At 40.3% G+C, this 21,736-nt stretch overlaps 1 protein-coding gene across 11 annotated transcripts in view; it reads left to right on the top strand.

Moving 5' to 3' along the window:
- Positions 1–21,736, top strand: part of LMO7 (LIM domain 7) — a 921,898-nt gene that overhangs the window by 771,192 nt on the left and 128,970 nt on the right. For all 11 annotated transcript variants that reach the window (XM_044071726.1, XM_044071729.1, XM_044071732.1 and 8 more), the window contains 2 exons: positions 1,960–2,052; positions 12,882–13,450. In XM_044071726.1, the coding sequence (XP_043927661.1) occupies positions 1,960–2,052; positions 12,882–13,450 (662 nt within the window). The remainder of the gene's footprint in view (positions 1–1,959; positions 2,053–12,881; positions 13,451–21,736) is intronic.

The following is a 21,736-nucleotide window of genomic DNA, read 5'->3' as shown; positions in this document are numbered from 1 at the left end:
ATTTTATGAGGAATTGACAAACATTACATCTCAACTTCTTTGCTCAAGAATTCTTGACAAACCCAAATTTTAAGTATCGTTTTATTTTATCTGTTTGCTAACCAGGAAAACTCACAGTAAAAAGTGACCATTTTCAGTGATGACCCGAGTGACTTGCTGAAAGCACACATTAGGTAAACAGATGTGGAAGGGTTCAAACCCTGTATTTTTACAGGAAGCAGTTTAATAGCTGAGAGTTTAAAGTGGCAGATGACTCAAATCAGTTTGAAATGTATTTTCTGAACAAGTGTAATACACTGATGGCTAATATTATTGATGGTCATCCTCAGTCGTCTTTCGTTTTTTTCCCCGGTTAGGGGTCGCCACAGTGGATCACCTGTCTGCTCATGTTTGGCAGTAGAGTTTTATGGTGTTGAGTTGCCAGCTTGGCACCCAACCTTCCATGGAAGGCACACGCACTCACGCCTAGGACCAGTGTAATGTGTCCAGTCCACCTACAGCATGTCTTTAGGATGTGGGAGGAAAACGGGGCACCCAGAGGACATGCAGACTACTCACAGAAGGCATCCCAGCCAAGGATCAAACCGGAGAACCTCTTGCTGTGAGGTGACAACGCTAATCGCTGTACCACAGTGCCCACCCTACTGACTGTCATCCTCAGTGATTTCTCAAAAAAAAATGAAGATGCTAAGGAAGGTCTGGCAAGGTAGTGCAGTGTATTAGGCTCAAGTTCTTAATGAGCTGTTCCTTGCAGTGAAGGATATACAGGGTTTGATTCTTTCTAGTTCCATTTGCCTACAGCGTGACTTTGATCAAGTCATTTAACAAGATGTTGAATAAAATAATGCATCTTGTCAGGAAGAATAACTGACTCCTCTGACTAAATAGTAATCCCTAGAATTGTCTCTACTGAGTAAACATCAGTCTCCAATGATTTGCCTGACTTTTCTGTGTTTGTATGTAAATTGTCCTCCACTAATAATCATCCTGCGGACTGCAGTTTGCTGTAATCCTTAATGGCAGTTTGGTAATCATTCTGGGGACTGGAGAGCAGTTTACTTCAGTTGTAAGCACACCCACACCCACACACGCACGCATACTGTTCTGCAAAACCAGTCAGAAATGATGTACTATCTGCCATTTGCACTGGTCTACTGCCTATTCTACCATGAGTCCTTTGCCCTTGCTCTTGTACTGCAATTCTACAGTAAAACCAGACAAAGGTCTCTGCCATTCTCATTGTAAACCTTGATACTCCAAGTCCTGTGGTCATGATTTCCACCTGAGTCTTGGACAACTGCCTAGGTTACCTAATGATGGATCTGGCTCTATGAACATTGACAATTACTCTACAACTTTAAGCTTGTTTTGTTTTTGTTTTTTTGTAAGGGGCAAGCCCCTCCATGCACCCCACCCTCTCAAACCTACGTACAAGAGCTTACCTTGAAAAAGTGGATTTTTCCAAGAAATGGCAGTTCAGTCTCTGCATTTCCAACATTTGAAATGGTTACCATTAAATTTCCCTTTTGCATTCCAGATAGTTTTCTTTGGTCATTGCAAAATCTGTGTCATATATTGTATTATGTTTTGCATTTTCACACTTCACTACTTCATCAACTGCAATATCATAGTTGGTTAAGATTAACTTTCCAAAGTGATGTTTTGTATCTGTATCATTTAAGGGGTTGCAATGCTTGTATGAAGATGAGTAAATGTTAATTAAGCATGGCTGCTTCCTAGTGGAATAATTCTCCAAATGTTAGGAGCTGTAATACATAAAAACAGTGTTACATTGCAAAGAGCAGTCTTTACTTGTGTTTGCAGTTGTTAATATGCATTTAATTTTTTCTTTAACTTTGAATATATTTATGGAGTATTTCCATAGATTGATTAAGCTGATCTGTCTTTTGGAACAAGCTTCTTGTACTGTAATTTAATACATGTATTTTATATTATAAGGAGAAATACCGGCGTGAACAGGAGAGGATGGATGAAGAGTGGAAAAAGGCACAAGAGGAGGCTGCTAAGGAGGACAGCAGGTACCTTGAAGAGGTATGGGAGGTTTTTCTGTATATTAGCACCATTTATTTCCTTGACTTTCATAGGTACTCTTGAAAAACAGAATACGAAAAAGAGGCTTGTGGCTGTTTGACCCAACCAAATGCTGTATTTTCATATTTTAACAAGTCCTGCTCTAAGGTACAGGTGGCAAGTGACTGTTAGTGTAATATTTACTCTCTGACAGTGGGATAAATGTGTGAAGTTTCGTTATGATTACCATGATTTTAACTCTTGTGCCATAGCTGAACTGTCACTTTTATTCTTGTATACTTTTTATTGGCTCCCTCCCCCTACCCTGATTATCTTCTGCCCCCCAAAGCAAAATGTCTATTATTGGTTACATCCGTTTGTTACCCTTTAACAGGACAGAAACTGATCATGGGAGAGAGATATTCTAGAAAGGCATTAGGGAATTTAGACTCATTTTCTGGCCTAGCCTACCCTTGCCAGCTGAAGCAAAAAGCCTGCTGCCCTTTGCCTCACGCACCCACGTGTGTGCACACCCTTCCACACATTTGATGAAGACTACAACTTGCATATTGCTGGTCCTTGAACTTCATGCCTTACATAATCTGTCCAGCAAATGTCAACATTGCCATCTACCAGATCACTTCCCTTCACACGATGAAGCTTCAAGAGAAGACAAGCAGGTACCTCAAAGAGGCATGGGCACTTTTTCTGTAGACTGGCCACTAATCCATCCCAGATCAACCTGGTCAAAGTCAGAGCTTTTATCTCTCTGCACCCATAGAGACAGCTCTACATCTGAACTGTTTATTTGATCCACCAGTATGTTAGAATTCTATTGTGCCACAAGTAGTATGCTGGAGACAAACTTCCTCTCTCTATCAGAAGAGTCATTAAGGTGATATTTAAAATTTATAAAGAATATCCTGCAGGGCTGTATGAATATTTATGTCGAGAATGTACCGTTTTACTACTTGACACTTGAGGATGACCACTAATTCATATCAAGTCTACAGTGATTCTTCTGCTGTTCACTGACCGTTATTTAACATTCGGAGAGTGGGTAATGCATCAATTATCCCAGATGTCTTTAGTGTACATCACTGTACTCCACACTGATTTTTCAGGTCAGCAGTGACTAATAAAGCATTATTTTGCTGGTATTATTTTGTGTGAACTGTGTGAATTTTCATATATTTTTTTTCCTTTTTCTGCAATCTAACCCCTGGACATGATATGGTCATTGTTTGCATTTTAACTTGTCTCACACTACGTTTTTTGCTTTTTGGAGGCCAAGAAGACTATTGCTTCCCTGTTTTTTTCCAAGGAAGCCTTCCTGTGTAGATGACCTTTACTGGGTGCAGTATGCTGTTTTTAATTTCTACTGCCCGGTTGGCCGTATTTCATGCCCCTGGCCTGCTGAGATTCTGCAGTTTGTGGGATTAAGTCACACAGATCATGTGACTGGTTTATTTATATACATTTGTTACTGGGGTAGTGCACTAGTCAGTATTGCTAACGGAGTATGGTATGGTTATTGTTTGCTCTTAACTTGTGTCTCACACTAAGTTTATTACTTGTTGGAGGTTGAGAGGCATATTGCTACCCTGTGTTTTTCCAAGGAAGACTTCCTGTGCAAATGTGGTCACTAGGGTACAGTTTGCTGTGTAAAATTCCTACTGCTCTATTGGATGAATTTCATCTCCTTAGCTTTCATATTGCTGGATTCTGTAGTTTGTGGGGATAAGTTGCACAGATCACGTGACTGGTTAACAAAATGTCTGTCTCCAAACATCATTGGATTTTACTCCATTATCACCAAGGTGAATCTTTCAAATGTCCAGGTCTCAAAAAGAGTTTAGTTACAGAATGTATGAATGTTGGTAAATTTATACTGCATTAGGCAGGGGGGATGATACAACTAGTAATTATGTTTTGTATGGTAAATTATGCCATTTGTGTTCGGTGTACTGTGATAACAGTTCTGCAGTTATCATTCACACAGGGAGGTCATCCACAAGTACAACCTGTATATTTTCTCACAAAAAATAATTAAATGTGTATGGTAAGTCAGTGTCCCAATCTGGGGCACTGTTAAATATATCATGTCCCTAAAAACACAAAAAAAGAATCTCTGCAATTTTTCTACAGGGTATGCTTTCTCTCCCTCCCTGAAGTGACTGTTGTGACCTTTCTAATCCCACAGTATTAGTTCCATATTCTGGGCTTTTGCCTTATGTGCAGTGGTTAACAGTTTTGACATATAATGAAATCAGTAGCACTGCCCCTCACTTCTTGTATCCCTAGATAGTAATGCACTGGTGGTGTACAGTTCCCAATTTTAATGCTTCCAGTTTGGGACATTGGTGGCCCATAGTTTAGTCACTTGTACCTTGCATTATTTACTGATTTGAAATATGTTTGGCGTGGGTTTGTCCATTCTGGATTTAAGTAGTGGTTTTGCTGTAAATGAAAGACAGATTACTTCTGGTCTTGGGAAGATTTTAGCACTTAAACTTCCGAGTTCACATGTTTTTCATTGGTTATTTTATTCCTTAATCGATACAGAACAGAGTGTAGCTCAGTCTTGTCTTTTGGTAAGGCTCGAGGCCTACATTACATGCAGTCAGTGTTTGACTTTCAGCTGGAGTTTGAAAATCAGAGAAGCCAGTAGATTATTTTTTTCTGTCTCTGCTTGCTGCCTTACTGATACAACTATTTAGAGCTGCTTTCTGCATTGCTTGTTACTGTCTCTGTGTTTTATTTTCTGCTTCGAGTTATCTGTTTGGCCTGATGTTTTGGCCATACTGGATGCAAGTAGTGCTTCGATCTAAGTGAGAGGTAGACAAATTACTACAGGTCTTGGGTATTTTTAGCATGAGTTCTTCTGATTTCAGTTGTTTCTCATTGGTTATTTTGTTGGTGATTGTATTTACATAGTGGGTAGTACACACAAGTAAATTTTGATCTTGTACTATAGAAAGTACCTTCTTCAAATTCCTGTTAGGTGAGTTATGGACTTCTGCTCTATCAAAAAATCGTTTTGTGGGATGCATGGAAGTGAGCTGACTTGAATGGATTTCCTTGGTCTTTCTCTTAGTTTCACAGTCCTGCATTTCTCCAGACTACCCCCCCCCCATTATTTCCTCATTCCCTCTCTAGTCTTCCATAACTTTCATCACATGGCACCACTGTCATTAACGAGAGAGTGGAATGATCCTTATTTTATTGCCAGCCTTGTATCATGCTGTACCCTAAGGCAGTGGAAGAACTTGCCTCATGTTCACTGAAAATTAACTCCTACTTAACCCAAAGGACTCTGTGTGAGGTGTCAATACATAGTGGAGATGCCCATCGAAGCTATTAGCATGTAGTAAGTTGAACAGTGTCTTACTCTCACCCCATCTATGCAACATCTGTTATGTGAACACAGAACTGTTTGATGATGGTGCAGCTAAAAATTCTCTACCCAACACAAACTAGGACTCCTAAATCTAGGGATCACCTTAAACCCTCAAAGCTACCTCCTGCATACTACCCAGCATCAAAAAGTCTAAACGAAAACACAGCTCACACTGACACTACAGTAAGCAGTGTCATAAAATGGTGTCAAGCAGCCAGCATTCAGAAACCCTTTAGGAAGCAGGACAAGGCTTGTATAGTTCGCAATGGGCCTGATCATAGGTGACTCCAGTGTTAGTCACACAGACAGAGGTAACAGTTAACTGCCTTTCAGGTGCCAAGATCAGCAGTGTCACTAAGGCCCCTCTGGTCCCTTCATCACATATGATCTGGTCACTGCACATGTGGGAGTGAATAATGCACCTCCTTGGATCATATAAAAAGGGACTCAATGGAGCTCTTGAGTATGTATATGAAATGGGTGTGAAACTAGTTTTGAGCACTTTCCTACCATCACCTAGAATAATATTGCAATACAAACAACTTGTATGCTATTTGCTAGGGATGATCTGCATCTGTCTCTCTCCTCATGGCTTCCTAATATTGGACCATATGTTTCTTCCCATAGTTCTCTCTCTAAGGTCATTCTCCTCAATTTAACTAATCAAAACTCTTTTAAGGTGGCACTGCTCAATGCAGAAGCATTAAAACGTTGCACTCATTTCAAGCATTGCTAACCCTGGAAAAAATAGAGATAGGCATAGTTACTGAAGTATGATTTTAGAACACCATCACCTCTGCAGTTTAAGGATTTAATGCCTAATAATCCTTCAGACCCAAAGATGAACTCAAAAGTGTAGGTAAACGGGGGGGGGGTACCTGTGTCCTTCGGAAACCATTTCACCTGCAGACTCATAATGCAGGACAGTGACATTGACCACCTCCACATCCTTATGATAAAACCCAGTACCACATCATTTCTGACTACCATACCCCCTCCATGATCTTGGCAAATGAAAATATAGCCAAGGGGATAGTGTTATGACTTCAACTTAACCATCCCATAAACTGGGGAGCCTGTACTACCACAAATAAGTATGCACAAGGATTCCTTCTCTTCATTAATACCAACTCTTTAGAGCAACTAGTCTAAACACCAGTGTGCTGCCCCAAAAATATTGGACCTGGTTCTCAGGAACCTAGCCACCTTTGTTCAGTACCTATAGTTACCAAGTCATTGGTCAAATCTGACCAGCTTGCAGTAACCCTAACTACAAGACTCTAGTTACCCCATAACTCCTCCATCATTAGAGGTTACTACAAGGCAAATCTGATCCAAGTAACTGATGACCTGTTGAAATTCAAAGACCCTGCTCACCCCAATGACCCAGCATCACTTGAGGGTTATTCATAAATAAATATAAAGTAGTAAAACAAACTGAAAAAACAAAACGTGGAAAACGGAACAAACCACAGGTGGCCGCACGGGCTGTTTATTGAAAATATTCACAGTAAGCGCTTTCGGTGGAAAATAGCTCCACCTTCATCAGACTGAAACATCCTTTCATCCATGTTTCAGTCTGATGAAGGTGGAGTTATTTTCTTCCACCAAAAGCGCTTACTGTGAATATTTTCAATAAACAGCCCATGCGGCCACCTGTGGTTCGTTCCGTTTTCCACATTTTGTTTTTTCAGTTATTCATAAATAAGTTCTATGCCTACCTCCTGGCTTGCTTTGAGGCCTCAGTCCCCATAAGGCATAAGTATAGTGCCAAATTTAAAAGCATACCCATATGGTGAAACCCCAGTATCAACAATCTGTACAATGAGGAAGAAACTCACAATCTGTAAAAGCAAAATTAACATCCCATTATCTAAAGAAGAACTTAAAAAGATTAACAGAGAATTTAAAAACAAATAGCAAATGTGAAATGAGAATTGCACATGTTAAGGGTCAGGAACTTTAGAAGTAACGTGAACAAAAATTAAAAAAATAACACCACATACTCTTCCCATGAAGACATGGCCAACATGTTAGTGGCCTTGCGTGTGTTTTTATCAGTTTGCTTTCTTTTTTGGTTTGGTTATATTAATAGACAAATTTAGATCAAACTTTACTCCCCTATCTCCAGTTAATTGCCCACAATACATTAGTATGACATTGGCCCCTGCTCATCTCTGAGCAAGTCCTAAGTACTTTCTTCAAAGCTAAGAGCATTACCTCCATGGGCTGTGATAATGTGCCAGGCTGATTTTCAGCAACAAACACTGTCTGTCTGATTTAAGAATGTTCAGTGTTAGCCTCTCAACTGGATTCATGTTAGGGGCACGGTGTGAACTGCTGTAGTGATCCTATTCCATAAAATGGGGACATACTACTGACCCAGGTCTCAGGCTTATCTGTTCACATGGCATTCCTGGACTTGACCAAATCCTTTGATACAATTCCACACTCTGCTGTGATTGATAAGCTAATCAATCTAAATGTTAGCTCCTGTGTTACCTGTTGGATTGTAAACTGTCTCTCTGACAGAACCCATTCTATTAGTGTTAAAAGCACACGGTCAGCAGTAGTTACCAGCACTGTGATGCAGGTATCTGTACTTGGAACACTCCTGCTTGGTATCTACTTCCCAGCTGTCAAGGCCAACACTAAGGGCCTTTCGCTGATGAGGCACGCTGATTGCGAACTCAGAGCAGTCATAAACACCCCAAGTGACCACATGGTTCTCCAGCAGGGTGTAATTCACAGTAACAAGTGGTGCTTCGACCACTGCCACAAACTAAATACTAAGAAATGCAGCATTGTGTCCTTTGGTGATCACAAACACCCGTGTTCCTATTACATAGGAAACACCCCCTAAAATTGACCCTGTCATTACGGACTTAAGCTCTTTCATTTGTAATGAACTACCATATGACCACCATGTTAAGACTTTTATATTTCCAGAGTGATCATCAGTTGCATCTTCTAGACCCAAGGGAGTCATCATCCCCCCTACTCCACTAATTAGTGTAATGCCCACTTTGGTATATACTTTTACTACTCCACTAGTTAGTGTAATGCACACTTTGGTATGTACTTACTACTCCACTAGTTATTGTAATGCACAGTTTTGCATGTACTTAATGCTCCACTAGTTAGTGTAATGCACACTTTGGTGTGTACTTGTTTAACTATATGATCGGATTCGAGTGGCCACAGTGTTTCTTTACTGTGGTAATCAAGGACGTATCCAACTTGAGCAAACCTGACCACCTTAATGCACACTCACTCTTTTCTGTGTCCTATTTTGACTTTTGGGAGAGGACATCTGCCTAGCATGCAGAGCCTCAAAGGATCTGGTTCTGTGCACCACCACCACATCCACAGATCTAACAACACTATAAGCACCAACTCAAAATATCTGAATTTCACTATAATATGAATAGGACCAGCTGACATGATAGTTTTTATCACAGAGAATACTTATTGTATGTAATAGACTCTTCCATAGCTCACAGTAGTTACCTGACCCATTTAAGTGCAACCTGAATGACTGGATGAGCAATTGTAAGTACACTCTGTCTGGCCCCTCAAGCCCTCATAGAAAGGGGGTTTAAGTAGTTCCCAAGTAATTTATCCTGTTTGGGGTCTCACCTGACCCCTCAAGCTCTTACGGGAAAGAGGAAGAAACTAGACTCAAAGTAATTCATCCCATCATGGGGGTCTAAATTTACCAAGACATGACATTAGTGCCAGTCTGTAATCATGTGGCTAGCTAAGAATGGTTCATTGGACATGACATTAGTACCAATGTGTGATCATGTGGCTGTGCTACGAATGGTTCACTGGATCAATAGCATAATAAATGTGTGACCCTATAAATCCGATTCTCAGTTTATTGTTTAGAAAAAAAAAAAAAAGTACCACCTTCTAATTTTATTGAGGATTCTCGATTCCGTCAGCCTCAAAATTTTTATTTAACAGTGACTCTTTAATTATTTACCGTTGTGCTATACTTCATGTAAAGCAGACTCTTCTCATTGGTTGTTTTTCGGCCTATATAGTAACTTAATTTCTTCGACCCCCAAAAAAGCAGACCATATTACTGTAATGTGCTGTCACACCTAGTTAGCCTATTCTACCAGTAGAAGCTGTAAGACTGCCGCCGCCTTACACATTTTACAATGCAATGTTTTTTGAAGTTTTGTCTCAGCTGTGGACCCTCTCTCTGCCATCTGTCACATTTGTTTCCCATGCACCAGATTAAGAGACAGCTAAGAGTGGATGTCATTTAGGCATGCACTAGGGATTATTCAGTTTTTGCTTTTTCAGCCTTACCACCATTCTGCCTGCCCAGTAACATGCCCAAGGTACAGCTTACACTGGACATCAGGAAGGGCATGCCACCCACTTCCACTAGTAACATAATCCTTCAGGATGTCTCCCCAATGCGACTTATCCTGCGAGATCAGTGATCTTCACTGCGGATTCGGACCCAATGATGTACTACTTGTGCATATGCTCCCACATGCTTCCCCTGAGAAGAGGTGAGGTGGCAAAGACATGCCCCTCTTCTCCTCTTCCTCTCCAGCTCCATCAAACCCGTGTTACTTGAGTTGTGCTCACGGTTTTATTCCTCTACAGCAAAGGAGCTGCTATAGTGTGATGCATTTTTCAGTTTCACTACTTCTCTGTTCGAATTTTATCGAAGGTCCATATAAATAGTATATGGAGACCGTAGTTTCAGCGTAGCATCTATAGGATCCTTATCCCATGAGATGCAGTAGAGAGGTTTCCCTTTTTGTCCTACAAGGTAATTCACGTTTATTTTGTGAAATCTTATTTCTTGCATGATTTGAAACATTCCGCTGCTATCATTCATTAAATAAGGACGATAAAAAGATATACTGAAAATGTGGTGCAAAACTATTGAAAAAACAGCTCTTTATTTGATCTTTTGACTTGGTTGTTATGTTTTCAGTGATGGCCCAGGAGAATAGTGTTAATGTGCATAAGACAGATGAGTAACACTATCACAGAAACAATGTCAGTAAGTGTGTCAGAGGAGAGTTGCCCCAGTGTGCCATTTAAAAGAAAATGATTTCTGGTGAGGTTACGTGTTTAATTTAGTAAAGTGGTCATGTAAATTAAACACATTTATTATACTGGTATGAGCTTTGCTGCATAGGTTTGTTGTTTGCGAATCCAAGTTGTATTTTTCCTCTGCAATGAAGATTTTGAATTTGCTGTACAACCTTACCTTAACAGCACGTCATAAAAAAATTCCTTTGTGTTCATAGTGTTGTAATGAGAGTTTATTGAAAATGCTTGGAGAAATGTGCAGTCCTGTAAGCCTGCATTTAATTTGGGAGCCGCAATCATTTAACGTAGTCACCCCTCCCCCAAAAAACTGGTTTTATGCAAGCTGTAAACATTATGATACTTTTGACAATGCTGTGAAGCTATTAAATGTTTGCGGAAAAAAATTGTCAAAATATTGAAAACATAAAAAATACAAGTCTGATCATTAAAAGGATGCCACCCTTTCTTTACTTTTACTTCGCTTTTGAGTTTCTCAAGGCTCACTCCGTTCTTAACTTTTGTAGTAAACTCTGCTTGGATCCTTTCACTCCAGACCTGTAAGATATTAGCAGGGCACCTTTTGAAAACAGCATTGCAAAGGACAGATTACTTCAGCTTCGCAAAAAGAACTGTGTCAAGTAATGACAAACAACTGAGTCTTAATTTTGTTTAGACCAAGACATGCCTTTTTCAAAAGGTGTCTGCGACCCTAGAACCTTTAAACTTATGAGGCTAGTTCTGCTTTGGTAAGGAATACTTTATTTTGTGTTGAGTATGTGCCCTCCCATTTTTCACTAAAACATCTGCCAATGGTACCTCCAGTTGTGAAATCCTCTTTTAATAAGGATTGCAGGCTCATGTTATGAACCACTCCCACTAAAACACAGTTAATTTCAACCAACTACTGATCAAGCATTCCTTTTTGTGTAATTTGTTGATTTGTATGTTCCTGAGCCTTGGTTACTGTCCATAGTGAGATGTTAATACTATATCCTCACTCATCACAGATTGCATGAGTATCAGCCTTTTTTAAATCTGTTTTTTTTTTCATAGGTTAATGACAGTAGTCTTGGTTTCTCAGTGTTGGTTGTGTTCTCAGTCTGTGCCCGAGTCTTAATGCACTTGTTTAAGTGGTATAACATTAATTTGCATACATAGTTGTTTCAGACTTGCTTTTTTTTTTTTTTTTTGCTAACTGCTGTTTTGACTGCTTGAGTATTTGTACATTTGTTTTTATTTTTCTGTATATGATTTTTAGTCCAAGTGACAGCTGAAAAGGTCCTATGTTGAGCTAGTCCACATACCTAGTTAACAAAATTGTGAGGTTTTGCAGTGTTAACCCTTTTAAGTATTTACACCAAGAATTTGTGATTTATGTATTCTTTCGTGGCATGTCACACATCTGATTCTTGCCATTTGTGAGATCTAGAAAAAGTGATGAGCTGTCGCATTCTGGCAGTATTAATGCATAGAATCATTCGCACTTTCTTGGATGTGTATCATCATACTTTATTCCTCCAAGCAGGTTACCATCAGTAAAGTTCTCCGCATCCTAGGCCTGAAATGTGGAGCATACATCCATACTTCAAAATTATCCAGACTACTTATTTTTTACCTATAGCGTTGTCGCCTCATAGCAAGACGTTGTCCCGTTCGATTCTCAGCTAGAGCGTCTTCTGTGTGGAAACATACGTGAATGGGGCGTGCCTTCGTTGAAGGTTGTGCGTCAGGGCTGGTAACCTGGTACGTAAAAATCCACTACCAATCATTAGCGGACCGGAGTTCCGCTGTGGCGACCCCTAACCGGGAAAAGCCGAAAGACACAAACAAATGCTTACAAAAACACATTTTCCCTAGAGATAAATTGCAGCTGTTTCCTCACAAGTGACCCTTCTGCAAAACCAGTGCATACTCCTGTTAGCTCTGTTATTGCCTGTATGTTTTTCATGTATACTGATATGGAAAAGGTGAGCTTCTAGAATTAGTGTGTGCATTTTGATGGGCTTGTGTACGTAGTTGCTTCTTACAGTATTGATTGAGCAGACAACTTTAATGTACCTTGTCTTGGTTTTACTTAATTTTAGGTAACTTTATTACAGTGTAATACTAATTTCCCTAGGCCATGACTGTCAAAGGGTCCTGGGTATGCTAGTTTAGAAGCTGATGCAAAATATATGGAAAGCTATCCTACTTGTTTATATTTTAAGAGGTTCTGTTGATAACTGGTGAAATAAATTTTAAAAGATCTAAGTGATTAAGTTTTATAATCTGTCAGTAGAAATGTGTGATATCACTAAAAAATGTTCTTTCTTACTAAATTCTGTATACTGTTATATGACAACATTCTCCCATGCTAAACATTGATTTGTTCTCATTTCTAAAGGAAGCAAAAGACAGACACTTATTTCTGAACTCATATGCACCATCTACAAACTGGAGAAAATCATGGAGTGGACCTGAACAAAGGTATCAAAGTGAACTGGAAAACAGAGAGAGTTACAGTCAAAGTCATGACTATGAGCTGAAAGAAAAAGAAGCACAGCATTTTGAACAACTTAGAAAAGAGCGTGAGGAAGAAGAACAAAAACGTCAACAAGAACTTCAACGTACAGAACAAGAAAGGAGAAGGCGGGAACAAGAAGTGGAGGAACAAAGACATAAAGAACTCCAGCGTATTGAACAAGAAAGGAGAAGGCGAGAGCAGGAGCAAGAAGAGCAAAGATATCAAGAAGAGCTCCAGCGCATAGAGAGAGACCGAATAGAGCGAGAAAGTGAAGAGGAGGAGCAGAGATACCAGGAAGAACTCCAGTATCAGGAAAGGAGACATAAAGAAGAACTTTTAGAACAAGAACTTCAAGAAGAACAAAGGCGCAGATACGAAGAGGAGGAGAGAAAACTCAGAGCAGAGGAACACAGAAGGGAACTACAGAGGTCACGAGAAATGCATCCATGGTAAGTCTCTCCAAATTTGTCACATGTAGAATACTTCTTTGTAGCTATGTCCTCAAAATTAATGAGTCTTGAAAAAACGTTTTCCTCTTACAGAGATTGCATTCATTGTCATTTGCTTTATAAGGATGTTTTAAATGGCAAACAGATCACCAAATGTATTTTGTTGTAGTACAGTTATTACCCTGCAATTAGAATTAGGCTTGCATGTCATTAAGGTTCAGATTATGACTTTTAGATTTTGAACCATTGAGCAGCTATGCAGTTTTATGTCCATAAACCACTGAGTTTGAATCTCGAAATGTTAAATCAGCCGCCTCCTTTTTGTGTACAAATTCTTAGTCCTAGAAGATTGTTTTGTTTTCTTTCTGCAGTTATCTAGACAGACTTCACTCAAGACATTGATATGGTAGAAACAAATATTGCAGAAGTTATATTTGATAAAAGTACATTAAATTACTAGTGCGATTGCTGAATTTTAAGGTACTATTTACTATCTGAAATTTGTGTTCCAAGATCATCTGCTTTAAAGAATAAGCATTGTTATCACGTACACATTTATCTAGTACCGTGTAGCAATACGTTTTTGTCCTTTGAGCTCAGTTTTTAAGGCCACAATGTGTGGTTATTGCAAAAATTTGCATATCTTTTATTACATAAAGATAACATAGGGTGCAAACCCAGAAAATATAAGAGGTATGCTGATTTTCTGGGAATATGACTGTAAGATAAGCATCTTGAAAATGTTACATTATAGATTCATCATCACTTTATTTTCATTGAAAAAGTGTCATTAACATGAATGGCAAAAACAGTACGAGGAGCAAGTGTTCAGAATATTTTTTTCTAACATCTGGCAACATCTGTTCTAATAGTATCAGAACAGCTGTCTTCAGCCATTGTCCACTGTTTATGTTTGTTAGTCACAACTAGTTGTATACCTGCTTGGACACATCTAGGTTGGAAAGTGTGAGGTAGTACCCAACGTGGTACTGACAATTTCTGTGTTATACAACTCTGAGCTGTATCGTATTTTAATTCTAATCAATGAAGCTGACTTTACTGTGATTAGAGTTGTAGCAGGTTTTAAAGTTTTGTGATAAAGTTCAACACATTTGGATCACAGAACAGTTTTACGATAAAGGTCTGAACTAATGTGCTTATTCTGCACAATTACCTCTTAATGTATTGTCTTCAGATCATGGAAGGCTAGGCTTTACTAATCCATACTAATACTAATCTGGGCGGCGCAGTGGTGCAGCGGTAAATGCTGTCGCCTCACAGCAAGAGGTTCTCCGGTTCGATTCTCGGCTGGGGTGCCTTCTGTGTGGAGTTTGCATGTTCTCCCTGCATACGCGTGGGTTTCCTCCGGGTACTCCGGTTTCCTCCCACATTCTAAAAACATGCTTCTGGTACATTTCTCCCCGGGCCTCCGCTGAAAACAGGATCTGTGGAACCTAGTCGGACTTTCCCGGTCAACAAATGTTAAATAAAATAAATAGTTTGGTTTGTTCATGCACATTGCTTAGTCATGCTGGCATGTCGTGTAGCGATACACTTTCACATAGCAGTAATTTTCACTCCAGTGTTTAAGGAAAATCCTTTATCTTTACATGTCCTCACTAGTATGTCATTTTATAGCATCATGTATAATGCTGTGGACTGATATTTGAGTATAATTTGTGTTCTGTATGGGTTATTTGTGAAGTAGTGAGCATTTTTGCTAGACATCCCATAGGTGAAGAAACTAAATAGTTGAAAGAGTTGTAAATGGAGTAAGGTATCTTTGTACATTTTGTGAAAATGATAGTTGCACATTCATAACATTTTATCTTTCTGTTCTGAAGGTGTCCGTCAAGTAAACAATAACACCTAACATGGATGGGCATTTTTCAGAAGTAATAGTTGGCACACGGGCTTGATAAGACCCAAGGCCAGAAGGAGAAGAAGACACTAAAGCCTGATAACTGGTCCATTATTACCTTGTAGTACCAAACCTGAAGTATATTAATTAATGATATTAAAAACTAGAACATGTGATGTTTTGAATTGTTTCATAAATTCAAATTATACAGTAAATAAAAAAACAAGAGTCTTTGTTACAACTATAGTTGAATAAAGTAAGATACAGTGTCTTTTGTCAGTGCACAAAATAGTTGACACATTCTATTCATGTCCTTGAGAAATACATGTTTAAAATTATAGAAAAGTTGGAAGTTCGTCGTAGAAGACTGACAGCAGTATTTTGTAACTCACCTTCTGGAGGGGGCAATAGTTCTGCACTGCAACAGTTAAGTTAGGAACACTTGTATGTTCAGGTACTTGTCACTACCAATGCTTTCACATCCATTCAGGATTGGTTTCGCAGGCAGTGCACATTTAGGAGTAGTGCACAGGAAAAGTAATGAAATGGCCTGCACGTGCTCCTTAGATGGAGTATCAAGACCGCAGAAGACATGTTAGTGTGTAGATGAGCAATTCAGTATGTAAAATAACTCAGTTTAATGATAGTGAGACTGTGTACCAAGACAGCAGTCTGATACTGCATTTACACCTCATTTGCACAGAGCTGCCTGGTATTTAAATGGAATACTTCTGCAGTAGCCCACACTCTTGGATAAGCTTAGAGTCGAGAACTGGCAGGTACCATCATCTGCAGCTGTCCAGAATTTTTGTAATAAGCATCTAATCCCCCTACCCGTGGATGACTGACTTGTACTGTCTTGCTGCGACAGGGCCTACTGTGCCTTTCCTTTCACTACTGCGTTCATACTCTGAGTACTGTTATGCATTTGTGTAACTTGACAAAGCCAAGTAGCCATCATTAGGCCAATTGTTGCATGTTGTATACCTAGTCTATAGCAGGTCTTGGCATTGCGTGGGACTGGACCACCACCTCCTCTCTGTCCCCCAGTGGATGAGAACACTAGATGGTACTCCCAGTCTGCCATGCTTGTTCCTGCAGCATTTTGGTCCCTAATCAGCTGTTGACCGTCTGGACTGCAGCCAAGGCTTTATTCCATCTTACCATGAAGCTAGTACTGAGCATGTGTTTTGAAAGCTTAACACACTGAGAATTAAGCCCACTTTGCTAAAGACTGGAAATGCAGGGACCTTGATGGATTTTTATTTTTTAATTTATTTTCTGTCTGTGTAGGTTGATGGGTCTGAAGACCCTTCTGCGATGCATCCCAGGTTATAGGCAAAACAAAGTATTGCACGGAGAATTTTACATTCTATACATTCTTATAGATGCATGCTTTCATAAAATGTAGGATGCAGTTGAATTTCACAAGATAGAAGGGGAACTTCATACAGTTAATATTTAGTGAAGTTATTTCACATATATTATCAGAACCTGTTAGTATTTTACATTCATTCAGTTTAAATACACTGTTTGCTGCATAAATAAGAAAGCCGATATAGTTTGTGCAATTCAAAACTACCATTTTTCATATAATGAAACAAATTGAAATGGTATGAATTAGTAGCTTCAGTTTGCAAGGTAGGAAATATTGAGTTATGAGTAGAATGTAGAATATTTATAGATGCACACACATATAGAAACTTAACTCACCAACAAATCATAAGAATCACCCTATGTATTTAAGGTCTACTGGAAGGGGTTGGAGAGGCTTGCTAAGGCTGTGTCATGTATACTTGGACTGAAGAGATTACACAAAACTATGTGAGTGCATTTGTTTATTTTTTGATGAATGAATATAAAACTAGGAAAAAGCTACACAGTTACATGCCAGTTAGATTTACAGCTCAAGAACAATGTTTAAAGTAATTTTGTAGATTTAAACTGGTTGAAATCCTGGTAGTCACAGTAGTGAAGGTTCAATAGCCAAGACAGTAAAGAATGTTGTAGATTGTTAACATTTCTGCTATATCCAATTACTGTGGCCATTTCAGAAAGGGGCTCTATGCTGATAGAGACTGTGCAGTACAGAGTTATTAATATAAGAATGGGACTGTGGCTGAACTTTAACAAAAAAACTAAAAGCTTTCATCTTCACATTGGAAGAGTTGGAAAATAAGGAAAGGATATGTGATGTAAATATGCTTTCTGGAGAAGACGTAAGCAGTGGCATTGTAGAGGAAGAACATGGTAGAGAAGAAGGGTCATATGGGTGGAAGCTAGAGGGCATTCTATTCAAATGGGTTTTGGTTCATAGGTAGGTACTAGGCTATTGGCCCTAGGGCCTCTATAAGCCTAGCCAAATGGTACCCTGGCTTTTGCCACCCAAGAAAGTTATTTTCCTGTGCCCCTGTCAAGCAGAGCCACAGAAGTGATCCCCAGGGTGAATTTCCTATCTCCCATCTGACCATCAAGATTTTTCTTGAGTGCTAATGAGGAGCTTTGTTTGATATAGATAGGTAGTTTGTTCCAGAGTATGGGAAGTCTCTGAGACAGGAATCTATCCCTCCAGCATGTTCTGTTTATTGTGGTGACAAAGTTTAGGTCCTTAGAGCGTGTAGCTCGGAGGGATTGTGATTTCTTTACGTGGAGCATGTCCAACAGCTCTGGGTTTGACATAGCTTTGTATGTTAGGCAGACATCGCCTCTGAGTAGGCAATATGCGACAGAGTAAAGCTGGAGTTTTTTGAGACGGTTTGCGTAGGGCATCTGTTTGAGGCCGGTAATCCTCTTTGTGAGGTATTTCTGTGGCCTTTCCAGTTGTAGATGTCTTGTGAGGTACATACCAAAAGGGGCATTGTACTCTATAATGGGTCTAATGAGTGATGAGTAGAGGGGAACAATTACCTCTTTTTTTTTTTCCTGGATGAGAAACCTTTTGTGATGAGGTGTGCCATGTAGAAGGATTTCCTGACTACTGTGGTGATGTGATTATCAAAGGAGAGACTACTGTCCACCTGTGTCCCAAGGTCTCTTATCACACTTTTGGTGTCAAGTAGACTACCGCCTATGTGGTAGGTCATGGGTACAGAGTTTACCAAAAGAGATGACAATGCACTTTTTTGCATTGAGCTTAAGGCCATGACTTTGACACCAGGCATCTGTCTCAGTGAGGCCCTTTTGTAGGATGTCCACATCATTAGGAGATTTGATTATGGCTCCTAGTTTGCAGTCATCTACGAACTTTGTTAGCCAAAGACCTTCTGTGTTAGCCTGTACTTCAGAGAAGTAGATACCAAACAGGAGAGGACCTAGGACTGAACCCTGTGGTACTCCACTTGTCACTGGTCTGAAGTTGGATTTAGAGTCTGCTACTTTCACAGTGTGGGTTCGGTCAGTGAGCCAGTTGGCAGCCCATCTTGTGACATAGGGATTTATACCTAGTTTAGTGAGTTTGTCTATAATTCTAGAATGGGGGATGGTGTCGAAAACCTTGGCGAGATCTAGATAAGCTGTGTGTACCACCTTAACCTCATGTACAGCTTTAGTGACTGCTTCAAAGAAGTCTATCAAATTTAGGAGATATGATCTGCCTTTTACAAACCCAAACTGGGTAGGGTCCAGAGTTTGCAGATTACCAATGTCATTGTTTATAAGTTCCATGATAATATGCTCCATAGCTGTGCAGACAAGGCTTGTCAGGCTAATGGGGCGGTAGTTGCTGGGGTCCATGGCGGCTCCCCCTTTGTGGAGTGGGATAACCATTGCTGTGCACCATTCAGTGGGTACAAAGCCTGAGGTGAGGCTATGACTGAACATGGTACTTAGGTGGGGTGCCAGTTCGTTCTGTAATTCATGTTGAATGCAGCCTGGGATGTTGTCAGGTCCCATGGATGCTGTATTCTTGGATTTGGAGAGTGTGTTTTTTACCTGTGCAGCCGTGATTACAGGTACTTTGCATTCTTCCGGTATAGAGATGGACCCTTTAGGGGATGAGAGAGGGGTAAAGTTAGCACTGAACCTATCTGCCAAGATTTTGGCAATATCAGTTGATTCTGTATATTTAGTGTCATTGTGCTGTAACTCAGAGCAGATCTGAGTGTTGCCATTGAGATTCTTGACATAGCTATAGAATGCATTGTGGATGTCTTTAGAATCAGTGGCGATTTTCTTTTCGTAACTAGCTTTGGAGGATTTTATGATGGATCTCAACTTCTTACCGAGGCTGACCACAGAGTTCTTCCAATCATGGGATTTTACTCTTTTTTGCAACAGTTTCTTTCTTCTGTTGTAGAGTTTGTTTATAGCAGGGGACCACCAAACTGGCTTCCTTTTTTTGGAGGGTTAGCATCATCATTCTGTTAGAGATTGCACGATCCATGCACTCATTGTAAGTGCTTATAAGTGCAATTGTATAGGATTCAGCAGTCGTATCTCTATTGTCCGTCAGCATGGGTGTCGTGAAGTTTGCCACTTTTGTCTTAAGAAGCGTGAAGTTGGCTTTGGAGAAATTTTTTACGGTGGTTTCCCTAATGGGGGGTGGGGCTGGGATGTGGATGTCTAGGGTGATTTGCTTGTGGTCGGATCTGACCAACGAGGAATTGACCTCTGGTGTGGAACACCGGTTGCCAATGTTGGTAATGCCCAGGTCTAGGATATTGCTGCCCCTGGTGGGGGTGTGGATAACTTAATCCAAGGCATTGGAATTTATGAATTCCAGAAAAAGTTGAGCACAAGAGTTGGTACATGAGTAGTTTTCCCAGTTAATGGTGGGGTAGTTGAAATTGCCCATTATTACGGTGTTAGGTTGTACCCTAATATTTTCCAGTGTGTCAAGAAATGAGGAGTGGGAATTTTGGGGCATGGTGGGGGATCTGTAGCAAGCTACAATTTGCTTTGTGGTCTTGCCCAGAGTTAGTTGCACTTGGATAATCTCAGATGCATTATGCTGAGTAACTAGATTGGAGGTGTGGATATCCTTAATGAATATGGACACGCCTCCGCCTTTAGTGCTTTGGTCCAAGTTAGGTGGCCGAAAGATGTGGTATGAATTATAGCCTGGTAATGCAGGGGTGCTCCCTGGGGCCTTGAACCAGGTCTCTGTCACTGCACATATGTCTATGTTCTCCATTTTAAAGAGTGCCTCGAGCGAGTGCATTTTGAGGTTTAGACTTCTAGCATTGAGTAGCATTACCCTCAGATTTTGCTTGCTTGTACCTGTTACAGTGGTGAATTTGTCATTTAAATCTTTCCTAAAAAGGCACTATAGAGGTGGCAAGAGCCTTAGCCAGTATCCGGAATCCCAAGGGTGACAGGTGCAGGCCATCTCTAGCAAAGCATCATGGTTTGTCGATCATGTCATCCCAGGCAGATACTGGATCCCCTTAGAATGACACCAGAAGCTTAGCCAGTTGTTGAAGTCAATCATTTTTTCCTTGTACTGTGGTATCATTCTGGGTGATGGCAGGATGCTACTCAGGGCTAAGGTCATACCTACCTGGGCTACAAGATCAGAAAGCTCCTCCATGTCTCTCTTCATGTAGTCCAGGGAGGTACATCTCAGGTCATTCACACCAACATGGACAATGACAGAGTCATATTTGTACTTGCTGTGGAGTGACCTGCGTGCATACATTATGTGGCAGATCCTGGCACCTGACAGGCAGCTGACAGTGACTTTCTCCTGCCTGGTGAGCGGAACCTCAGTGTCCTGACTATAGAGTCATCTACGACTAGAGTGTTAGGTATGTTGCTATGCCTTATGGGCTGTGGTTGAGTGGCACACTGAATTTGTGGGGGTGTGTCATTTGGGTTGTGTTGGGAGGGGGTGGAGGTTGCTTGCATTTCTGCTTTGGAGGTCCCTGTTGCTTGGGTAGATTTTTTTGAGAGCCTCCACGAATGTAGGTGTGTGTTTTGTACTTCTGTGTGTGTGTTTTGGTGGTGTAGGTTTTGAGGGACTATGTGATGTGTGGTGTGGTGCAAGTGTTTACCTTCTCCTCTTGACTGGTCTAGTCCAGTCTTGGTTGAAGAGAGCTTTGTTTCCAGTTTGGTTATATAAGTGCATCTCTCACAGGTTGTAGTGTTGGGTGGTAGGAGGAGAGGGTTGTCTGTGTACATGAGGCAATTGCTGCATTGCCCCAAGATGCCCAGATTCATCAGGTAGACAGGAGAAAACACCGGGAGCTGACCCTTAGACATGCCTGGATAGGTGCTTATTTAAGTACTAAAAACTGTTTTCCTTTAGACAACTGAGGAAAGTTGAGTGCTGTAGTAATTTGTAGCTTATTTGGTGCTTACAATGAGTTCTGAACAAGTGCTAAGCTCAAAGAAACAGATTTGTGTGCTGGAACTAGAAAAATGGCTAGTTCTAAGAAACAAAATTAAGCTAGAAGGCTTCTCTCTAGCACAGAAAGGCTTGGGGGCTC

This window comes from Protopterus annectens, chromosome 5.part0 (assembly GCF_019279795.1).
Source record: "Protopterus annectens isolate FY-2018-M chromosome 5.part0, PAN1.0, whole genome shotgun sequence".
Taxonomy (NCBI): Eukaryota; Metazoa; Chordata; order Ceratodontiformes; family Protopteridae; genus Protopterus; species Protopterus annectens.
This window is presented reverse-complemented; position numbering and strand designations above follow the sequence as displayed.